This window comes from Thermobia domestica, chromosome 17, assembly GCF_964235325.1.
Source record: "Thermobia domestica chromosome 17, izTheDome1.hap1.1, whole genome shotgun sequence".
NCBI lineage: Eukaryota > Metazoa > Arthropoda > Insecta > Zygentoma > Lepismatidae > Thermobia > Thermobia domestica.
In genome coordinates, this window is record NC_137470.1 from 114,356,235 (window position 1) to 114,381,369 (window position 25,135).

The 25,135-nt window shown below is 34.7% G+C and overlaps 1 protein-coding gene across 5 annotated transcripts in view; it reads right to left on the minus strand.

Moving 5' to 3' along the window:
* The window catches only part of LOC145674655 (uncharacterized), a 41,540-nt gene extending 16,798 nt beyond the window's left edge, over positions 1-24,742 (minus strand). Inside the window, exons 1-3 of one of the 5 annotated variants that reach the window (XM_081744876.1) lie at positions 24,208-24,334; positions 12,818-12,952; positions 5,525-5,625 (exon numbers count right to left, since the gene is read on the minus strand). In XM_081744876.1, the coding sequence (XP_081601002.1) occupies positions 5,525-5,625; positions 12,818-12,853 (137 nt within the window). In that variant the 5' untranslated portion in view covers positions 12,854-12,952; positions 24,208-24,334. Of the gene's footprint in view, positions 1-5,524; positions 5,626-12,817; positions 12,953-23,988; positions 24,118-24,207; positions 24,335-24,516 lie in introns of those variants that run through there. The other 4 variants (XM_081744877.1, XM_081744875.1, XM_081744873.1 and 1 more) reach the window with 4 other exon arrangements.
* Between the last annotated feature and the right edge of the window lie 393 nt (positions 24,743-25,135).

Genomic DNA, 25,135 nt, shown 5'->3' on the forward strand with positions numbered 1-25,135 from the left:
GATTCAACTTATTTCACGTACCAGACGCTTCAAAGCTGCAGTTATTATATTCTTCTTAAACAATTACAGTGTTATCATTAGAGAATGGAATTTTTTACGAAATTTCATATTCTTTATTTTTTACCGGACAGCGATAAAACTTGAGATTTATACGTTGCGATAAAGATAGACACTATTGAGCATGAGAAAACTTTTCATATTTCCTATTTGAAAAAAGCTTCATACTTACCAAGCTCTTCATATGTTGTTTGTATTTTAATGCTTTATGGTGATATTGTCTTAAATATAAAAATATTCATGGAAACCAACATTTTTTTTTTATTATTTATTTCTCTGTGTATTTCTGGAGCAAAATGCTGAGAAAGCATGTTGCCATAGTCTATAAATTTATCTTTATCTTCAGCGATTGTCGAGAATGACTAGTTCTGAAACTCTTGAGAAAGTTTGGGAGGGAGGGGATAGCGAATGGAATTTCTCTATCAGTTGCTGTGCGTCATTTTTTGTTGTGATGTGTGACTGTTGTGAGCAGGACGTGGAGAACTGTGGGCTAGAAATAAGTGATACGAAGAAGCTGAAAACGGGAATTCGATATTGGTACTCTGAATTTAAAAGTTACCGTACAAATTGGAAATTGTGTTCTAATAGATCACTTGGACACTAATTTTAGTACTTGCGTAAAAATTCTAAAGTGCTGAATATCTTAATTGGGAATTTCACTTATTTATTTTTGCAACTACAGATCCAACTCAGAACGCGATTGTAGATATTTTGAACAGGAATATTTCAAAATGTGAATTACTTCAAGAAAAAAAAAAAAAAAAAAAAAAAGCTGTTTACTACGTTAATATTAATTTGTATTTCTGGATTATATTGGTGACTGTGCCTTAAACCAATTCCGGTTAGAATCTGCAACTCAACCTTTACTTCACGGGACTGGGTACCGCTTCCTGCCTCACTACTAGAAAGAGGCGATATTGATATTTGGATTTCTAGATTTTAATACTTTCTACAAATTAATTTCATTCTTTTAAAAATTTTATGGTTATGATGAATTGAAAGAAGCTCGCCAGCACAATTTAGTCACCTTTGCATAAACGCTAGGTTATTTTCTAATGCTGCATAGATTTCATTGCAGTCGCACCTGCAGAATTTTGTGGACTCCCTTTTTGGTCGAATCGAGGTGGTTATTAGAGCTACAGTTGGTATTATTCGGTATTACTGAGACTTCTTCAGAGGATGGCTAATCTTTTTATACGATGAGCTTAGTCAACAGCCATTGTCTCATTGGCATCTGACATAATAACTAATTGCACAAATTGCCTTCTTAAACTGAGTCAGTTGCCTGTTTAAAGTGGTTAATCTCAAATTAGATATAGATTATTTTTCGAACACTGTTGTAGCAGTTTACACTTTCAGTTATTTTTATGCAGCTGTCGACAAGTACAAAATTCCAGGTGCATCAGCATACTAAATCTGCGTTGTATGTCAAGAACGCTCAAAGAACAAAATCATATATGCCAGCAGATATTAATATCAAGAATGTAGCAAGATATAAGCACACTCAGCTATAACTCCATATAATGTGGAGCGAAACCTCCTTTCATGCAAAACTACCTTGACAGACAGAACGTTTCAACAGTATTCGGGCAACACGGACACACTTGGCGTTATTTACTGCCACAAACAGGAGTTCTACGTATATACTAAGAAAGTAATTTTGTGACGAAAGTAGTTTATTCCATTTGCATTAAAAACATGAAAAAAAACTTGGAAATAAATTTTCAAATTTCTTAATATTTTGGCATTTTTAATTTCAAATATTTCTCAAATTTTCTTCATAAAAATTCGTTCTCTAATTATCACTAATATATCAACCTACTACGTCCAACTTAGACTATCTTTCACAAAATTACTTGCATATTATTGGATTTTATACTCTCACTTTATACAGATCACTAAAAGTGCACTTTTTAAGATTCGTATCAAATCTATGAAGCACTATTTATATGTAGTCTTGATTTTTGCTTAGATTTTAACTTTTAGTACCTAAATGCATTGTATAGCAAAATTATACGATTATATATATCTTACTTTACCACATCTCAATTTTATTATTTGCTCTACATTCAGGTTGGTCATTCTCCACTTATTTATTTTCAATAAATATTTTCTCGAACACTTCATACTCGAAAGCCAGTTTGTGTGCTTATTCGAAGGACTTAATGATTCTTTTTTGCATTTATACAGCACAACCAAACAAAATATTATTTTATAGTATTCTATCCTGAATTCTGATATTGGTAGCACTGAAAGCTAGTGTGACAGCAGTAGTAGCATGTATTTGCTTGCGAGTTACCTACCTTTTCTAACACATTCTTGCTAATTTCGATCCTATTTGTTGCAACTACACCTGATTCTAACTATGTTCTTCGTCTGATCAGTTTTATGTTTTGCTGTCTTTCAGTTTTGAAGTAACGAAATCAACATGCAAAGTGTTAAGGGGTATGCACTCCCATTAAAAAAATAATAAAAAAATCGTAAAAGTTCGTCAAAAATCATGTTCATCACATACCTGAGAATGTATGTAAATTGGGCCAAAGTAAAATAAATGAAATTAAATCTTTGAGTTTTACGTCCCACGGTTATGCCGGTTAGGCTAAAGGAGACGGGGATTATGAGAGATGAGTGAAATGGTGGAATGAAGAAAGTGGGAGGAAACGGGAGAACCCCGAGAAAACCCACGAGCACGGTGTTTGTCCACCACAAAGTTCACTTGGCGGGGGCTGGGATCGAACCCGGGACCCCAAGCACCAGAGGTGAACGCTCTACCACTGAGCCGCCGCGCCCTGGGCCAAAGTACTAACTATATATTAAGAATATCTTGAGGCTGAGTCTCTGAAATTTATTATTTTCTGACAAAGGCAATGCGAAATCGCCGAAACTCTAGCATCAGTAATTCTTAACAATAGTTAACACTTGGGTCAAATTTCATTTATCTCAGGGAGATACACAAAGTGATTTAGCTACAAAGAGATGAATAAACAGAACTACAGACCATTTGATAGAATTTGGATGAAATAAGAATGCACACTGTAAAACAGATAAACTTTGGACATTACATGACATATTCAAATTTCCCTGTCTTTCACCCTTGTATTAGCCTGCATAGTTTCTTCTATTTGTGGGCAAATATACAACCACAGAGCGTGTTAAGTTCTTGTTGGATACTGTATTAAGCATTAACATTGTTGAGTCATGACTGTATTACTCCATTATTTTTTACAAAAGGATTATTAAAGATACAATATTTCTATCACAATCTACACACTAAACTTGTTTCTTCCTTATTATTCAAGAAGAATATATTGTAATTACATGTGGAAAGTTTCAGATTGGTGTTATGGTGATGAAGAAATGAAAAAGCTTTTATTATTCTTAGACAAAAGTGGGATAACTATGGACATAGCCAAAAACAGAGCAAAAGTACCTGGTACCCGAAATTACAAGATTTATGTGCCTGAAAATTTGGAGAAAGCTTCTAAGTTGCTAAGGCGCAAAAGAATAATGATTTAATCAGGAAGAAGTGTCACCGAAGCATATTTGGCCACTTTTGATAGCTCAAGATAATTCAGAACAAGAGATTGAAGAAGGTAATTCTGATGATATCGAAGAAGAATTGTTTAAGAGAATGATGTTCCAGATGAAGTTAGAACTTTCATACTTGCCAAATTTCATGGAAAGAAGAAAGTTTACAATTATTCCTGCCAGGTTAGAGCACACCTTAGTGAAGACAAATTTCTAATATCTCTATATTGTGTGTAGTAGGACTCAAGTGTGCCAGTAGGGAGGAAAATATATTTGTGAAGAATGAGAAAGAAATCTGTGAAGTGTCAATGGATGAAATAATTATTGTTTTACAAGTTCCAAAAGTGGTTGACACTAAAATCAGATGCAAATATAATTTTCCGTCTCCTCTGGATGTTGATAAATACTAGATAGACCGATCACAATTGGGAGAAAAGAGACAGAGTTGTCATTTGAATGTAAGTATTTAGAATTACCATTTCTATGGCTAAAATTGGTCAATTCATTTTGTTGGAGAACCATCTGTTGCATGTACAGAAAATATTTTATTTATCATTAATGCTGATAAGTTAGTAAGTGAATAAAGCTATGTTGAAATTTTTATTTCAACCACTAAATTACAAGTATTTTCACCACTTCTACAAATGCACATAAAACTAACTTCTGCTTCTGAAATATTCACAAGATGAATACACCAAAACACTGGCGTGTTAACTTGATTGCTATAGTTCAATGTATCCAGAAATATATACTAAACACTGCTCTTTAAGTATATATATATATATATATATATATATATATATATATATATATATATATATAGTATGGCGCTAAATTCGTTGTACAAAAGCAGAGGAGTGATTCCTGAGAGTAAAACAATCAAAAAAAAGTTCCAATAAACATAGGGTGAAAACCCCATCGTTTACGTGTTATAAGCTGCCGAAATCATGAAAAAATGAATTTCAAGGTTCATAGCTCCAAAACTATGGGACCTACCTTGGTCGGGTCAAGACTTCACTTAGGAACTAGTATGTGCCCTATCCAAAAATGCGTGTTTCAGAATCCTGAGGTGCTCCCACAACAACTTTTATAGAGGGAGTTTGACTACGAGCCTATGATATAAAGTACTTTCCAACTACCTCCATAAAATTGTTGCGTGAGTACTTTAGGATTCTAAAACATGTGTTTTTGGATAGGGCACATACTAGTTCCTAAGTGAAGTCTTGACCCGACCAAGGTAGGTCCCATAGTTTTAGAGCTATGAATCTTGAAATTCATTTTTTTCATGATTTCGGCAGCCTATAACACGTAAACGATGGGTTTTCACCCTATGTTTATTGGAACTGTTTTTGTTTGTTTTACTGTCAGGAATCACTCCTCTGCTTTTGTACAACGAATTTAGCGCCATACTATATATATATATATATATATATATATATATATATATATATATAACACACGGAAAGAACTACATTCAGGTAGTTAGTGTACGACATGACCAACTACACTGCCATCTATTGGACAAACAAAAATTTTGCTATGACGTAGGTAGAAACAAAAGAAGATAATAACGCAATAAAATAAAGTAGAAAACATTAAATGCAAATCATTAAAACGATTATCAAACACAGTAGTTATTTACTAAAACTTAATAAACGTCTAAAACTGCCTTGTTTTAAGTTTAACATTGAACAGTGACAATTCATTCGTTTCTGCTTATTTTCATTGACTGTTTGTCATATTATGTCATAAATGTATTGATGACATTGAAATGAAATTTTCAGACCAAGAGTTTACTTTTACCACTTGTTATGGTGATGCCATTTATGTTTAAAAGTTGCTCACTTTTACGATATGATGAAGAAAGAAGTATTAAATGACGAATAAACAAAATATAAATAAAATAAATTAAAATTTTCGTCCTAAAATTTAAAATTACCTGTCTACTTCTATTACACTCGGGGCTTCCTCAACGACACTTGGTGCCTCTTCGATGACAGAGGTATCATCATCATCCACGCGTGGTCTCTGTACACATGTCTGATGAAATAAAAAAGAATAGTCACTTATATGCATTTTGTTTACTTATTATAAATACTAAAAGATGTTTCTGTTGGGAAGGGTCCTTAGTTGTAAACCAAAGTTTGATGAGTTTATAGCAGACAACAAATTGTTCACAGTTTTACAATAGGGCTCTTCATTTTCTCAATTCTTTTATAATCGATTAGCTTTCGATTGGGTCGATATAATCAATTAGCTTTTTCATTGATCATCTGTTTCTTTTTTTTTTTCGATGAGACCTATTATAAAGATTTATTTTGTTTCTACTTTGCCTGGTGTGTTATCCCATTTTGAGAATAGCACGCGAAAAAAAAAAAGTGTCAAATGGGGAGTTACAAGATCATTAGTTATGAGCAAATTTACTTCTTTTAAAAAATCCAGATATATATAGACACCGCCGAATATTTAGGTTTCTTCTATAAATGTTTTTAAGATAGTATGAAAATTGATTCTATATAATAATCTTTTAAAGGTAAAGTTTAGGAAAGGAATAACATTATAACATTTATTGTAAATACAAGTAAAATTGGATTTGTTATTACATGCGTGGAAAAGCTATGTAAGTTTTTGTGACTATAATGACAAAAGCATGAAAAGATGTCGTAATTTAATAAAAAAAATAAAAAAATAATGGATAATAATCCTACTCATGTAATCTTAACTACATTTCTGATAGTAAGGCCACGTACACTTTAAAATATATCTTTCAAATGTTCCATGATTGTTAATCAGTTACTCATTTTCAGAAGTGCATATTTTGATATTTTCTTATTAAAGTTCGCGTCACCTGAATTGGCGTATGGCATCAGCCAATAAGCTCGAGGTGCAATGATTCCAAACCTTCAGTGAGGAATTAAATCTTTTGTTATTGATTTTGTTCATATTTATAGTCATTTTTGAATGATTAGATACCTCACTGAAGGTTTGGCAACAGCGCAACGCAAGCTTATTGGTTGACACCATACGCCAATTCGAGTGAAGCGGACTATAGTTTACGATCTGATTATTTACATGACAGAAATTAAATTTAATATTTTCACTTATGGAATGAGAAATAAAACGAAATTTCTTGTTCTACGTCCCAATCCTTCAGAGCAAATAAGACGGATATTTGATTCAGGTAAATGATGACGAAATAGTAGGTAAAATGAGAAAGTGGATGGAAATGAAATATACTCGAGAAAGATCATGGTGACGATGTTGTCCACTACAAACTCACTTGGTTTGGGATCGAACCAGAGACCCCTAAATCTAGAATTGAGCGTTCTACCACAGGGCCAATATGACTCTTTTCTACCTGTGTCACCTACACGCACACAAATACACACAAACTAAAATATCCGATTACTATCAAAATACCGTATCAAAATTCAGCATTCGAAATTTCAACGATAAGTGACCAATTTTGGGGCTAACATTCGGATAAAATATTTGAAAATAATTAAAAATAACGTGTCAGGTTATTTCTACCTTGGAGCTAGAGACATTACTACTTGTTTCTCCTATTTTCAGTATGCTATGCAAGAATAGAAAGTTAAAAAAAAAAAAAAAGAAAGAAAGAAAGAAAAGTGCCTCTTTCAACCTTTAAACTACGGAGGGATTTAAATGTCGCAGCCCCCTTTTTTTCGTAAGGGTTTACAAAGAACTCCTTCTACGTCGTGTTAGCAGCATTCAGAGATCTCTGACGCACGACTAAAACAGGATTGCCAGTGTTACAAAAGTTATTGTAGTACCATTTCGAAACAAAATATCCCGTAGTTTATAGGGTTAAAGCAGTGTTGGGAGATAAACAAAACATCATTGCGGAGTCGAAGTCGTTCCGGTGTAATCCTCGTGGAAGCCATGACTATTAGAAGATAACACTGCTGTACAAACTCGACCTGACTCACCCTCTTTTCACCCTTTGTTCTCACTGCTTCTTTAGGTTCTCTCTTCGAGAGAGAGAGAGAGAGAGAGAGAGAGAGAGAGAGAGAGAGAGAGACAGAGGAAATGCAATGATGTCATACGTTGGCCAATTGGAGACGAGTTCTTCAGCCTAAAGGATTTACTAGTTATATGTTACTAGTCATCGTAGCGCTATATGCTTATACAGTCTAATCCCTATTATCTATGTTAAGAATGTAATAACACAAACATAAAATCCGTTAATAAACTACCTTGAATGTGACATGTATAATTTTCTTTATTTTTTTTTCTTAAAAGTATGCTGTTTAGTCAATAAGAGGACGAAATCACCAAACCTTTTAAATTCGTTTCAATTCCCCATTCCTAATCTTATCTGTTTCATTCCATTCTAACCAATTACTAAAGTTTATAGAAGATATTAAATTATTATCATGTGAAAACACATTATTAATCGAATAATAGCCCATCTTTAGAAACTTGACAACATTATATATAAATGTAACAAAGAAAAATCTGTCGCTTTTTCACCTATCACCTTCGAACATTGATATCTCACTTAAGATGTAACCGGAACATCAAAAATATTCCCCATCAGCATCGACAATCTTCTGCCAACGTTTTGGAAGGCCATGGATTCCATGGCAGTAGAACTTGTTGCGCCGTGAAGCGAAGAAGGTATCAAGTGCATTTTGTTCCTCTATTAGGGATTTAAATTGGCGTCCTCTAAGGTGATTGTCCAAGGAATGGAACAGGTGATAATCGGACGGTGAAATGTCCGGGAAGCATGGCGGATTCAACAGTGTTTCAAACCCAAGGCTGTCCCGGGTCATCCTAGCCACGTGGGGCTTACCGTTGTCCTGTAACAGGAGGACATCTTTGCTCCAGAGATTTGAGTTTTTCTTAAACACGGCTCAACTGCTGACAGTACACAGTCGCATTGATGTTCTGACCAGCTGGTAGCGATTCCCGATGCACAATGCCGCGAGCAGTCAACCAAACACACAAGAGGACCTTTTTCTGATTCAGTACTGGTTTCGGCTGTTTTGAAACTGGTTCATGGGATGCTAACCAATGGTGAAAGCGTCGTGGAGCTTCACGTAGAACCCACTTCTCATCACATGTTAACATCCTTTCCAGAAATGGCTCCTTCCTCAGACGAGACAGCAAAAGAACACAGATGTTTGCTCGCGTTGCCTCCTGGCCCGGAGTCAAATCCTGTGAGACCCATCGACCCAACTTATAGTGCTTCCCAAGTTGATGGAGGTGCTGCAGAATGATTTGTCCATTCACACTGAATTGTAGTCCCAGTTCCTCACATGTCTGGCCACTGTTCGCCTCAATTGCTGCCTGAAGATTTTCATTTTATACATGCGTTGTTCTTCCGGCACGTGGTGCGTCTTCTGGTGTTTTGTCACCGTCCTTAAACTTGTTAAACCACCTCTGCACTGTCCTGGTAGTCACAACACCTTCACCAAAGACCTTGCATATGTTTCGCTCCACTGCAGCAGTGTTTGACTCCAGTTTGAACTCGTAGAGCATACACACCCTTATGACGCTGCGTGGAGGTCCCATGTTCACTATGTTGTTACACAAGTTCACGATGTAACTGAACTGCCAAAACCAGGTAATATGTTGGATATACCCACACCAAAAACTGACCTTCGTCTTATCTCCATTTGCATTCACCTCACGGTGTGAAGGCCAATTGAACACAGACCTCCACAAAAAGCGGCAGAACTTACTTGGTTACCTTTATAAACAGTTTCCTATTCTATAAATAGTGATAGTTCAAGTGGCAATAATTATGCATACAGTGATTGTTGAAAGTTTCATAATTATATATATATATATATATATATATATATATATATATATATATCAGGATCGACACAAAATCCAATTTGTTAGACTTGTTCTGTAAAATAAACATGATTGCTCGTATAGGATATTAAAACATGCGTATAGTCCTCTTTTCACTGAAGCAGATTTATTGAATATGTTTGCGTCCAATGAAATACCGACTCTTGACCTTGATAAGAGCTTTATAATTTCCAGGCATTTGTTTGATTAATTTATCCAACATTTGTGAATCTATGCAACTTCTATAGCTGTGAAGAGCCTTCCAATGATCCTCAGTATTCGTTTGTTTCTCTTGTCCTGTCAAGCTCATCTTACAAGGGCTCGATGGGAAACAAATCCGGTGATTGTGGCGACTATTCCATTTGTTAGTGATGTGAGTGTGTTCTTTCTATTGCAGATAATTTCTGGATACCGTTGGAAGAATGTTTTGGATGGTAATCTTGTTGTAGCACAAAGTTGCTGCCTCAAATTTGCGTTCCTGATGGAATTCTATGCCTCATTTAACATTGTGAAACACGTTTTTGTCCATTAGTTTGTCAATTTGAACTAAAGCATAAACTTGATAAAGCGTACCCAAACAATGACGCTACTTTCCACGTACCTTTCCGTTAGTATTACATGATCGGGATGAAAGACCTCTTCGGAAAGACGACGCACAAAATTCTAGCATTAGAAGGTGAATAGTTGGAATTTAGATTTGTCGGTCTAGAGTGTCCTTTTCTATTGTTTATCGTTCCAGTTTTTATTTTATTTTCCTTCTTTTTATTGGAGGGAGAGGGCAAGAGTATCTTTTGTAATGTTTTCTGCTTGAAAAAATAGTTTCTTCACAGTAATTCTATTCTCAAGATCATAGATCTGAAGTTGCTGGCCAATGTCCTATTTCATGCAGAATGGACTTGGCTCTTCCATAGTTCTATTGGTTCTCCTGGAGCGGTTAACGTCTATTCCAATTGGTTGCTTCTCCAGTAAACTTGTTGTTAAGAAAAGTTGTTATTTTTTGGACAATTGATGTCTTTCCGTGTAATATTTACACCATTTTGTGACTATCTTTCAAGAGTCAGACACTGTTCCGCCCGACCACTGAGAGATTATTCGCAGAGAATAACTGTCTTCTCTCAGTGTAATCACTTGAACACGACCCACTATTAGTTAACAGTTTTTCTTCAACACCTGTTCAGCTGGTTGAAAACAGTAAGATTCGCATGTCACAGATTTGCATCCAATTTTGCCCATATTTCGACACGATTGAATAGCGTATACCCAACTGTTCGTTGATCTAAAGAGAGAACTTCTGACAAGAGTTCATACACACACCAACAGGTGACGAAACACTGCATCACTAAACAAATGGTGACATTAGTTCTCTGTTCATTAGTTATCTGTTTATTGCCAGGCAATTTTCCTCAATAAACTTGTCTCGATGACAAGAAGACCATGGACTTTTGTATCCTTATATGAGCAACGTTGTTTATTTCCAAATATATGATAATAAACATGGAGACAGTTTGTTTTATTTGGAAAATACTGAAAATTCAATAGTCTGCTCAAAGTTTTGACAATGACTGTACTTCTATAAATATAAGATTTTTTAAATTATTAAAATAGAGCACCTTGAGTGATACATTTTTAATGGTTTACAAACTAAAGTGCGTTTGTTTGTTCTTGGCACGTTTCCCGCCTAAAGGATGGACCTATCTGCTACACGTTGTCGCCACGTCACGGTTAAGTTGCGAGATACAATACGCTAGGAAACAGCAAAACGCCACACCATTCACAAGTCACTGTAACATACTTGTTCACGTGTGGCAGCTAAGCACTTCAAATACCCGCCAAATAGCAATGACCTCATTTGATGGGCTGGGTGACAACTAACGTCACCTACACGACAAAGCCAATAAGACGTCTATTGGATTAAAACGTTCACGTGAGTGCTAGCAGAAAATACTTTAAAGTCCGACCAAGTGCACTGGCGGGAAGTGTGCCAAGATAAAACAAACGTACTGTAACCGCAAGAAGAGATGTGATTAAGAGAAGAAGATAATCGAAGACATCAAGTAAAAAAAATAAACAGGTATAAATATAGAAAGCACACTAGCAAAAATTTGACATTGAATATTAAGTCGGTGCAATTTTAATGTCTGATTCCTCGTATGGTGACAAATCACGTTCTGTAAAACACCCAATATATGGAACCAAGCGTAAAGCTTTACAATCTCCGTACATGTTCAGATAACAAACTGATATACTTAGCCAGGCAGGAGGAAGTGTGTTGTTGAACAAGGTCAAGAGAAAATGCACAATGAAGAACATATAATTGCGAGAAACTTTGCTTTGCGATTTCAAACTAGACATTATGCAGATCTAACGAAAAAAAAAATACCAATAGCACATTTGAGCTAGGAGTGATGAATGAATGTGACATACGCTGTTAATTTGTGAAATTCCGTGCTTCTAGAACAAGAGTAAATGATTGGACCCGCAGCCACCAACCAACAGCATATTCTAATAGCTCCTCATGGAGTGGGTCGTGGAAAAAGTTTTTGTACAATTGTAGACAGTTAGACATACACCATACCATTGTCATTTGCAATCGGTAAGGTGAATTTTTTTTTACCAATGAGTAGGACCTACTACAGAGTGTACGAAGTAACTGGAAAGGTTTCTTGCATTGGAATGTAACTTGTGATAAAAAAAAAAAAAAACTCTGGTGTTTGGGGTCCCGGGTTCGATCCCAGCCCCGCCAAGTAAACTTTGTGGTGGACAAACACCGTGTGCGTGGGTTTCCTCGGGGTTCTCCCGTTTCTCCCACTTTCTTCATTCCACCATTTTATTCATTACTCATCATCACCGTCTCCTTTAGCCTAACCGGCATATCCGTGGGATGTAAAACTCAAAAATTTCATTTCATTTCATTTTATTTGGAAATTCACAGCAAGCAACTTGTTTGCAAGCATCCACCAATAATCAACATAGATAGTATTCTAGTGTTGCACGATAATTTAGGCCCACATGCCACTCAAAAGACGATGCAAACACCCTTCCTCACCCAGCATATTTTCATAATACCTTCTTATCGACTACCATCTCTTCCGGCTTTTTGATCACTTGGCAGGGAAGAACTTGTTTCTTGGCAGGGTGATGCAACATGGTGCTGGAGAACTTGTCTTGCCACAGATTCCAAACTTATTTTTCTCATGGAATAGAATGGATTTTTTCTTTTTGGTGCAGCCGGAAATAACTTTGATTAATCAGGTAGTTCATCCCTTGACCTTTCTAAATAGCACACGTAAACCTGAACATTTCAATCGCACTAGCTCAATATGTTTCCCAGAAACTCATGTCTATATAAGAAATTATTTTATCATGTATTGAAGCTATTATAGCAGTACCAGTTTCAAGGACTAACCTCCCTCTCAACACCCGCGTCGGAGGTCAATGCCATCTGGTTGCCTTGCACCTCGGCCCAAAATTTGTAGAACTGGTTTACTTTCTGAATACAGTTTTGGCAGATACACTTGCTATGACGGTCGGTCTGAGAAATCTGAAAAAAAAAAAAAAAAAATTCAACATGGCTAAAAGTTAGTGATTTATTGTTATGCCCTATGCTGTTAGTAATACATAAAGCTACATAAACTGGCATAAAATCACGGATTGTCAGGATGTAAAAATGGGGGATGAAGATAATCCCTATGTAATTTAAATAGGCATTTTTTTTTACATAAAATCCGATATTTTAGATAATCGAAATAAACACTTTGAAATACAATGACCCATGTTATTTAAATGACACACCTTCTACGTCCCATAATTTAGACACTTTTGTAGGACTACAATGATGAAATTTGGCACGTTTGTAGATTTCTGGGGCTAATCCACGATTCACGATAAAGTTATGTTGTTAAAAATGTGGTGTTTAGTTCATGTTGACAGTAGTTCTATATTTAGAACAAATTAACTTTACTAGAGAAATTAAAATAATTTGACAAACCGGAAACCAACGGTTGATTTGTATCATTAGAGGTCTCAAGTTCAAGTTTAGCCTTGTAAGTTCGATTGTGTTGATCAGATAATGATAATTGACATTGCTTTTGTCTTTCTCCATTCATTATAATGATTCATATATATATATATATATATATATATATATATATATATATATATATATATATATATATATATACAGGGGCGGATCCAGGATATGATCAAGGGAGGGGCTAAACCATATTTTGCCGTTTTATCCAGTGTAAAGCAGGATTGAAGTCCATTTTATCCAGTGTATACCTGAGTGTCAAGGGGGGGCTATAGCTCCTATAACCCCCCTTGGATCTGCCACTATATATATATATATATATATAAAATAAATTTATCACTGTCTAAAAATATTTCAATTTTGAAAATGGCAGTATACGGCACTGGTATTGCATAAGGACGTATAAAAGTCGATTAATGTTTAAAACTTAACTTGTACTGTTAATTTGTAAATGACAAAGTAAAGTATTTCATGCCTTTTCATGTATTTATTTTGTGTACAGTGGGAAAATAACATTTCAAGGAATTTGTGTTGTCATTAGTCTTTGTAACATAACCTGAAATTTTATTTTAAAAAAAGTTTGGAAATGTTACTATTGAGTGCTTGAGAGAAACATTTTTGAGTAAAGGTCTTTGCTACTGACTTCTGTATCTAGTGTAGAGGTTCAAAAATGAAACAGTTATCCCATGTTATGCCGGCTAGGCTAAAGGAGAAGGTGATGAGAAATGAATGAAATTGTGGAATGAAGAAAGTGGGAAAACTCACGCACACAGTGTTTATCCACCACATAGTTAATCGAACCCAGGACCCCATGCACCAGAGGTGAACGCTCTACCACTGAGCCACCGCGGCCTTCTGCAGAAGTTCAAGTTCTTCTTCCTGAGTAGAGATTTGTCCATATGACGTTCCTATTTATTGTGTTGTTTCCGTTATAAATAATTATATAATCTGTTTGCTATATTTTTAGTACTGTTTATAACAATAATCATTATAATTGTTATTGCTCTTTTTACTTTGTGTACAAGTGTGCAAGTGTGCAAGTGTCAGTGATGCGTTTAGGAGTAGAAATACATTATAGTACTTCTACTTAGTAAATTATATTGTTTTTAGTGTACATTGTTTATTGTTCATGCTAAATTTTCAAATGTTGTGTATTTTCCTGATTTTGTGATTATATTTTATGTATACTTCTGGTTTAAAATAATTTCAAGATGTTTTCTCCTCTCACTCAAGTACTAAATGTCATAGTCTGGAAAATAGGTGCAATCACAACGATGAACATGAATATTCTATCGATTCGTTGCGAATTAATTTTGATCGATTGATTTTAGGCAGTGGCAGTGGTTGGAAGTTAAAAGGGGGGGGGGGGGGAAGACGATCTGAACATTTGCATATAAATGTTAGTTTTCCTGCTTGTTTCTAATATTTTGTTTGACGAAAGGTTGTATAACTAATAGGATACTATCTTTTTCAGTTAAAATACCGTATATAGTATTTCATATTTTATTAAGTAAATTGACAAGAGCAACGCTAGTAGGTAGTAACCCTTTGTACTCTTAAACAACAAAAGTGTAATAAGAGATTTGATTCCTTGTTCATGAACATCTTAAAATTCTGTCTGGAAAACTGTGTGATCAGATTATTGAATAACAAATTTGCAAAACAAATAAATAGAAAGGATAATATTAATCATGGTAATAAATAATGATGCTTGTTTTACAAACGCCATATTGAAACAACTTAATTTTTAATTCAACACATGCTATTAAATGTATGTTATTACTCTTAGAAAATGAAAGACAGTAAATACTACAAGCATATGCTACGATATTTAAAGAAATATTTGCTTTTGCAACTTCCCGAAACATACTCGTTGCCATTAGGTGCAGTTTTCACTTTCTTGGAGCACATCAAAACACAACAATACTTCGATTCATTCCATACTCCAGTTATATAAAATAACACTAAAACCTAGAATTATGTTGAATTCACTAAATGTAATTGTATATACACTCGTACACTCCTAACACACCACTTCACTCATATATTACAACTACAAAACAATGGAAAAGATATAAGTTGTTTCTTATTACGCTGTTTTACCTAACTTTAGAAAGAAGAAGAGACATTTTAGGAACTGCCAATTTTTCTGCAATTAAAAAATAACTTTTTCTTTTCTTTTTTCTTTTGCGAAATGCTCTCTGAATTAGTTTCAAAGCGGCTGACTAACATATCGAGCCCTTATAAGAAGTGAAAATATGCTGAAAATTGTTGTGCTCCAATAGGTTAATTTTGGGGTTATTTTCTGTGACAGTTAAAACGCAATTCCTGTTGTTTTCTTTACTCCACGGGAAGACAACCAATACGTACTCACGGAACGGAAAGTATATGGCACCATTTTATCTATGAACCATGAAGAAATACATACAAAAACTTTACATTTCTAAATGAAACTATATACATTAATGGGTTACTACAAAAAAGTGCGGGGGCAACTGCCCCCCTCTAATCGCCGCTCACGATTTTAGGAACAAATGAGCAAAATGAATGGGGTGCAACAACAATTGGTGAGCTTGCATCTTTCTAAAATTTTATCTTATATTTTTATATGATAGGGTAGTACCTTCACTATTCGATTTAAATATATATATATATATATATATATATATATATATATATATAACTTTCGACTTCGTTTTTTTGTTTTCTCAAGCCTGGAGGCATTGTAGAACACGTTACGTATGGTTTCACGCCTTCCTGCGTTGAGATATAGGAGTGATGACGTCATAGCTTAAAAAATAATTTTTTGTTAGGCCTACTTTTATAATTTTTTCGCGGACTTACTTTTTAACCTAGAAGAATGAAATTTTACACACACATTCAGTGTACCCCTTAGTATTTTTCAGACTTGTTTTATATTTTTGAATTAACACAGGGAGGTTGGAAGGGGCAAGAAGTTAAAAAAGGAATATTTTTAAAAAAATCCCTTTTTTCGCTATTTTCCCGCCTCAGATACCTGATAGACATGTGAGTAGTACCGTTTGAAATGTGGTCCTATTCTAAAGAGAATGAGGTATGAATTATGATTCTAGGATAACTAGGGATGTCTCAGGAAATTTTTAACTAAGATCCTGTTTATGCAGGAATCTGGGATATTGTGGAGATATTCTTAGCAAATTGGTAAATTTTTCCCGCCCTTACTTTTCAAGATAGAGGTAATAAATTTTGCACACACATTCAGTATACTTCTTAGTATTTTTTAGTTAATTTTGAGATTTGTACGATAACACGGGGGGTCCAGAGAGTGCACACTTAGAAAAAAGCGATTTTTCACCAAAAATCCCTATTTCCCTCAAAAGTTCCCTGTTTGGAAACATAATAGGCTCAAGTGAGTGGTCCCGTTTGAAAAGCTATTCTATTCTGAAGAGAATGAGGTACAAAATACGATCTTAGAATAAAAAGAGATGTCCCAAGAAGTTTATATATATCACATCCGGGTCTTTTGGAGTCATCTGGGGCATTATGGGGATGTTCTTAATTCATAGGTAAATATTTTCTCCACCCTTACTATTCAAGATATAAGCTTGAAATTTTGTACGCACATTTAGTACACCTCTTAGTATTTTTCAGTTAATTTTGAGATATGTGCTTTAACATAGGGGGGTCTATAGAGGCAATAATTATTTAAAAAAAAAAGATAATAATAAAAAAAAACATTTCTTCTCAAAACTTCCCGCCTCAGGGGCATGATAGGGAAATGTGAATAGTATCGTTTAATAGGCTGTCCTATTCTAAAGAGAATGAGGTACGAACCATGATCCTAGGATAAATAGAGATGATGCTTTATCTGCTTGACTGAAAGTCTATAATTTACCTTAAAAATATCAAAATTTAAAAGGAGTATTCCATGCGATGCACAATTAACAAGAGGAATTCATTCTACAGCGGATAAGCCAACTTAGGCGTTAGAAAGGATGACTATGCAGCTATGTATATCTGATCATTTTATTTGCTCAAAAACTGTTAGATTCTGTTCATAGCAAACAACAGAAAATTTTAGATTCTGTTTATACCCAACAATAGGAATTTTGCTTGCACAATTGTTAGCTTAAAAAATAAATAATAATAATAAAAAAAAAAATCATTTGAAAATTTTACAGCTAGTAATTTCTACACAGCTCTTTAGATCAGGTTAACCCTACTTATTTACATTCAATTATTAAACAGAAAATTAGCAATCAGGCTCTGTTGACTTATCGAAATGTAAAACTTGCTCATTTGGGTGTGTCTAGAGCACCTAAACTTACAAATTCTTTTCGAGCACTCATATTTAATGTTCATAGTTTAGGGTATCCCCACCATTAGTTTATATGAGAATTGCTTTCGTCAACTTTCACAAATTATGAGGAGCGCTTATTACAAACAAGAACTCACTAGTGTCAGTGCCGCTCGTCCGGCTAATACATTTTCACCAGTTTAGCAAATTGATCATCAAGATTTGATTGGATTAGGAAATAGGGATTATTTATAAAGTGATTTCAAATTAATAGAAATTACGTAGCACAAATTTCTCTTGCAAATACAACAAAAGCTAATGATCTAGTAAACATGTTAGGAGATTACAATCTCATGAAGGGCAAGTTAATAGTAAATCGAATTACGATCAATTTGGATATTCAGCGAATTGAAAGTTTAGTTCAGGAATTTTAACTATCATTCTGTTAAAAATTTCTGTAATTCCTGGACATTACTTGTACTTGTGAGATTTCGGCTGTCTCCTGAAGTCTCTGTCACGAAGAATAAAAGCGGAAGAAGACAAATAAAAACCTCAGGGAACAAAATAGAAGGAACTTACCTTGCGAAGAGCAGTGCTGGAACACACTTTGTAAAATTCAATGCTCATACATCAAATGGTTTTGATGAAGTCGATTTGTAAGTTCTTTTGTTCTTTAGTGGAAGATTCCCAGCTCATGCTGGTATTATTATTTTTATGTTAACGGCGTGCGAGTTTTGTAATTACTTCTTCCCATTCATCACTTAACTAACTCTTGTCTAAGTTTAATTTCGGTTTTCGTACAACTCAACCTATTGCAATTTACATTAGTACCATTTGACGTGTGATCGTTGAATTTGATAAAATCTATTTCAGCACCATTCTTCCCTTGGTAAGTCCGTTCAATTTTATTTTTTGATGTTTTTATTCCTTGTAAGCAAGACCCCAGGTGAGAGTCGAAAGCTCGAAGTACAAGTAATATACATGAATTACAGAAATCTGTAAGTGGAATGATAATTTGGATACTATTTCCTCCATTTAGTGTAATTAGCAATAAATCAATCATGCTAACTAGTGGCTTTGACCGTCCTTTATCTAGTCACTTGTTAGGAGTTATGGGTGGTGAAAAACCTATACAAAGAGATGTATTATCAGAAGAATCGGATCATAGTGGTGTGACTTTTAATAATTATGGATTATCATAAAGAGATGTTCTTAAATTTACCTTGCTACAGTAGGCTAAATCTTGAGCATCGAGCTGGATCTTTATAATTGATAGATGGGTCTGACAGCTTTGAAATGTATGAAGTTATGCTAGAATTGAGTGATGTGTTAGTTAACCTTTTTTTTTTTTTTTTTTTTTTAACTAGGATAGTTATATATTCAATTTGAACTGACACTAAAGGTCTTTTGCATGATGAATTGATGTCTCATGTCACGGAGGGCACTATTCCGAATCACTTTAAAGGTGGAATTCTATATAATTTAGAAATAGGAGCTAATGTACTATTATTGTTATTGCTAAGTATTCTGCCTATTGACAAGTGATGGGACTAATGAGTTCTTTTACGTTTTGAACTAGAAATGTTTCTTCCACATTTCTCGATTTCAACTTTCTCTATTAAATCCGAATATTTTCGTCTATTTTTCAAATCATCGATCAGTCCTGATCTTCTTACTCCTCGTTTTCTTTCCATCTTTCCGTCTATGGTGGTATGAAAAAGAGAATTTCTTCGCAAGATGTGTCCAACCCAATTAGCCCTCGTAAGAAGGATGCTCCCTAAAAGCGCCCTCCTCTCTCCTACCCGTTTTAAAACAACCTCGTATATTAATCTCTCCGTATGCTCTACAGAAGTCAGTATTTTAAACAGCGTAAATATTTGTTGTTCCCTCCCCTCTAACCAGCTTGCTCTTTTAACAGTGTTGTCGAACCTCACTTTCACCCGCACAAGCGAACATGACACATATCTTATATGGCTCGATTGACACCCGTGAACGCACACAATGATGAGTAGAGAAAATGGAACCAGCCCAGCGATGTTGCAACGATCAGCTGCAGTAGAAAAGATAGATCTTGCCTAAGTGTTTCCAGCTTCTACTTTGAAAGAATGTATAATCGCATCACAGTATTAAGACACAGTAATTTTCTGTTTTAATTTCTAGCAGACTGAAGATTGTGTCTTCCCATTTCAATACGATAGTGCTTTCCACTATCCAACCCTGCTTTTGATTTTTGGTTTTAGATCTAATTCAGAAACATAGTTTAAAAGGTTCCCTGATGGCTACACGGTTAGCATACCAGTGACATCAGAGGTACAGATTCGGTTCCCAGAGATCTCACATTCAGTTGTAGACCTAAACCTAACGGAGTTTCAGTGTCGCTAAGGGACATTAAATTGAAACAAACAAATATATTTAAAAAAAAAAAAGTAACTAAGAGCCCTACTTCTGCAAAACAGGAGTGCTCATATCAATTATTCATTATTAATACAATAATGTTAATTTCAATATTTTCAGGATGTTGCTTGGTTAGATTTGGGCTTAGTGTCACTTACAGCAAGACTATACGATACGTGGACCTACACCTTAACATGCAATCCGAACCAGATAAGCTCCACAGAGAATTGAAACCGGGTCGCTACCGCTAATACTGAATACGCTAACCGTATTGTCACGAGTGAACTAGTTTAAAAGCTTATTATTATTATTATTATTATTATTATTATTATTATTATTAATGGTTACTTTTTCATTCCTAGCTTATATCAGAAAGAAATTTATATGCTGTTTCTAAGCTACACTTTGAACTAAAGAAGAAAAAGCTTGCTTAAATAACAGTTTTAAATGCCATTACTACAAGCAGCGCAATAAATACATAATGAAATCTGTTTAATTGTTACCTCAGTAAGATTTAAACTTCATCCACCCTTTTCCATCAAGATCGTTTGTTCATTTTTAGTTTATCGTCCCATGACTATGCTCTGAGTGTAAGCGAGACGAAGGTGATGATAATGAACTAAATGGTGGAATGAAGAAAGTGGAACACCGGACGAAACGGCAAACTCTGAAAAAATACCTACACCCGGGTTTTCCAAGACAAAACCCATTTGGCGCGAACTAGCAGCGAATCAGGGACCCAACCACACAAAAGGTGAGCGCTCTAATATTGAGCGACAGTGACGCGTTCTTGAAGATCGTGTGTTCGTTGCAAGATTCATTGTAAGTACATAACAAGACTAAAAACTCTCCCGTCAATTACTTATACATATGACATAAATGTCATTTCTTCTAATTTCATACTACAGCGCCATAATTTTGGTTCAATATTTGATACTTCATTTTCTATTAGTTCTATGGACACTTTTTTTTTCAATTCATCAATCATTGAAAAACTACTTTATAATGATATCGAACAAACTGGTAAGAAAAGCTGATGATGGAAACACTGTTTCAACGCAACGATGTGTTTTCTTCTGCTTGGTTAGAACGGACCGAGAGTCTTGGTTTATACGTTGACCCGCCGTATACAGCTATTGTTAATTGGATGGATTGAAGTTCATTCCCTTTCAGCACTGAAACTATTTGAGACGCGGATGTGAAGCTTAAAGTGAGATTCGAACGCACCGGGAATAGAAACTGGGTTTTTAGCACCGAAGTCGCTTACACTAACCATAGAGCCACGAAGAAGCTCCTTAGTGTTTTATTTTATTTATTTATTTTGAGTTTTACGCCCTGTTCAGCAGCGAGGCTATATAAGACGTGGACCTACTGATTAACGTGGAATCCGAACCACATGAGCTCCCGCCGGAAATCGAACCCGAGTCTCCTGCGGCAAAGGCGCGTACGCTAACCGCTTAGCCACGGAGGAGCTCACTCCTTAGTGTTGTCTGTGTAATGTGATTGTCTCATCTCCGAATGAGCTTCCTATGCGTACTATTACATTCAATGACAACTGTAAATCTTTATTGTTAAGTGAATTTCTTAAATATATTCAGATTAAGAATAGGAGTACCAAGTGGAAACTACAATTCATATAGTGACTTTCTGTTAAAACGTCTTTGAGAATGGTATTTTATAACCAATATTTGATTTCTAGCTGACGGTTTATTTCAAATGCCATAACCATTATGACGATTATCTCAATATTTTCTGGGTAAAATTCGACTCAAACTACCTAAAGAAAAATGTAATTAACGTTTAGTGAATAGCTTGCACGAGGCGAGTGTACTTTGTTTCTTGTACGAATTATGCCCTGCCTAACTTACTAGGTTCCTAGATCTAAGTTTTATAGTGCAAGTGCGCGATAAAGCGGGACGACACTTGACTCAGCAGCCAATCACCTACAAAGGCCACTGCGCTACTACGGCTGGATCTACGCTGATCGTGTGGCCATCCAAACAGGCTTTCTTCCATTATTTTCTCAGAAGGGTAAGCGGGGAGATTAAACTGTAAAGGTCTTTAATGGAACATTACTTATTCAAGGACGTGGCCTCTTTTAAGACATACACAATTGCGATTTAATTTATGTTATCTTCAGGTAGGAGTCAAATCTTCTGGGAATTTTTGTATGAAATTTTCTTTGGAATGCTTGAAATTCCAATTTTCATCTCCTGATAACCAGTATCTAGAGCCTAAGTCCGAATATTCATTTACATTATACACAGCAACGTATGTGGCCAATTTTTCGCAGATGATGGCCCCGGATTAGACTCACATGAACCTGTTTCCGGCGTTGTATTACTTAATACACCTTATATAGACACTTTATTTTAATACACCTTATATAGAATTACTATTATTTCAGTTCTGCCTTTCACTCTTAACTGTTAAACATATATTTATTTTAATATTTTCTTTCCTCTTCACTAGATACATAGTAATATGTATTGTATTATTTTGCAAAATTCCATCCAACTGTTAAGTGATTCAAACTACACAATTCAAAATTTGCCAAAACAATCACTCCTTACCTTCTTATATTTCAAACCAGCACTATAAATAATATCCTGTAAATAAATTTCTAGACAAGGGATTAGGGACGCAACCCTATCAAATACATATATCTGAAACATCAAAAATTACAAAATGCATACGAAAATATTTCTATCCTGTTGTTGTCACACAAGATACTTATAATCATGAAATATGAACTTATCTTAGCAGGAAATGCACTCGTACTGCCTTACCGAGTAATTATTAAGGGAGGAGTTGCCTTAATGTTTGTAGATTGAGTTTAGGAGGGCTGAGTACAGAGCGCATAAAATAAATTAACTTGAAACCAGAAGCCAACATGTCCTAGGTATCCACTGAAAAGAACGAATGCTATCTAATCGAGTCAGAGCAGGAACAAAGAGAGGGGATGCATCCACAGGGAGCAGGTACGTCAAACATAGTGAGTATACACATAAACGAAGATAGTTGAAAAACATCTTATATGGCATAAAACACATGCCTTGTGTGTGGCACAGCTTCCCGACATTTCTATGATGACTTTGTACATTGCCTTTACATAGCATTTTAACTTTATCACGTGTGTATTTTTTTTAATGGAGTATTACGTGCTAAAGGGCACACTTTCCATTCGTATATCTACGTTGTTATACGTTACAAGTGAGATCATGATATATTTTGATTACTTGTACAATAGGGTTAATTTTGGATTTTGGGAACCAAAATCAGGTAAAAAAAAAGTAATATCTACAGGGGAAATAAGTTAATCTTAAGAAAATATAATTACTAAGTGAAGTAAGTACTAAGGTAACCTAACCTAACCTGAACAGACAAGAAGTACATAAAATATAGGAAGAAAACCGATCTCTACAAACCGTAAAGGTAAGTACTAACCTAACCTAACCTGAACAAAAGAAGAATACAGAAAATATAGCGAAAAAGTACGAATTTCAATTAAAAACATTCTCGCTCCACAAATTCAAACATATGACGTACAATCCTATAGCAAAATCAAGTAACATGTTTCTTCCGTGAATTTTACAAATTTATTCCCCCATAAAATGTGATAGCACCAACAATTTGGTACCTTTTCACCACATTTGGTTAAGATGTAATATCCCTTATTTTCCGGGGCAAACTTTACAATGTTCCCTCCAGTGGGTATTATTACTCATAAACTAGAAATTACACTCTATTAATTTTAAAAAATGGGACGAAACTTCGCTAACCCTAAGCTAATCCGCCCCTACCTTTTCCAGCATATCCCTACCGCACTGTAGTTTATATTATCCTATTTTACTGTACCCTTTTAAAATGGCCCTACCTATCAATGCTCAGCTAGAGCACGTATTGTAAAGTTTACCCATTTTCGCTCTACATCTCTGTATTTCCCTCCACTACTGAAGCATACACGTCCTAGGTTATTGCCTGTTTACATAATACTGCAGGAATAATCGAACTCATATAGTCCAAAATTTAACTTCGTTTTTCTCTTAATAAGACCATTCTACAGTCATGGCTTTTTTTTTTTTTTTTTTTTTACCTTTTCTGTTATTTATCTTAGATCTTTCTCTTGTTCATAAATTACATCTTTAGCAATTTCACGATGTACATTTATACAGTACAGTCTTGAGTAGAGCACAGTATTCATATATCGGCTGAAGTTACGTTTAAATAGGCCTACTTTACGTTCAATAATCAAATAGGTAAATCACAAATTTAAGACAAGAATATTAATATGCTTTGCTAACCGTCACGATATTTAATTACTTATATTATTTTTTAGAAATTAAATTTGGACAACCTTATAACAAAAAAATATAATAATTGCTAGTACTAATTTTTTGCTTACAGCGACTCCTAAGCATTTTCTAATTTTGAGACTCAACATAGATGTTGTTGCTACTGAGCTAAATAGATCCACATATTTTTGTGTCTCACTTAAACACAAACGGCATGATTTACTTGAAGCCATTTTATTTTATGTTTATTATACTCAAATTTTACGAGCAGATTCAAATATCCTTTCTCATACGTTAGTATCGTCTTCCAACTGATCGTTCGGTTTCGTTCTCATTCGTGATATTTCGGCCAGTGGTAACAGTTCACCCAAAATTTATTTGAGTTTGATTTTCCACATATACAATAGTGACTATATAATATAATTTTGCGACTCAGTTAATGGGTCAACTTTTTAAAATCATTTTACTTTAATCAGGATTCTTACTTATTTGTTATTTAAGTTAAACTAAATATCTTATTTTATTTACAATAAGAGATTTTGAAAGTCACATTTCCCCATCATTGCTAGAATAAAATCTTTTATTCAAATCAAATTGGCCACATACCAATATACAAAATTGAATGTGCTTACAACCGTACGTAAAATTGATTCGAGATAATTATTTGTTTTGATTTGAGATAATTATTTGTTTTTAAATTCTACTGATTAAGAAAACAATGAGTTTTCC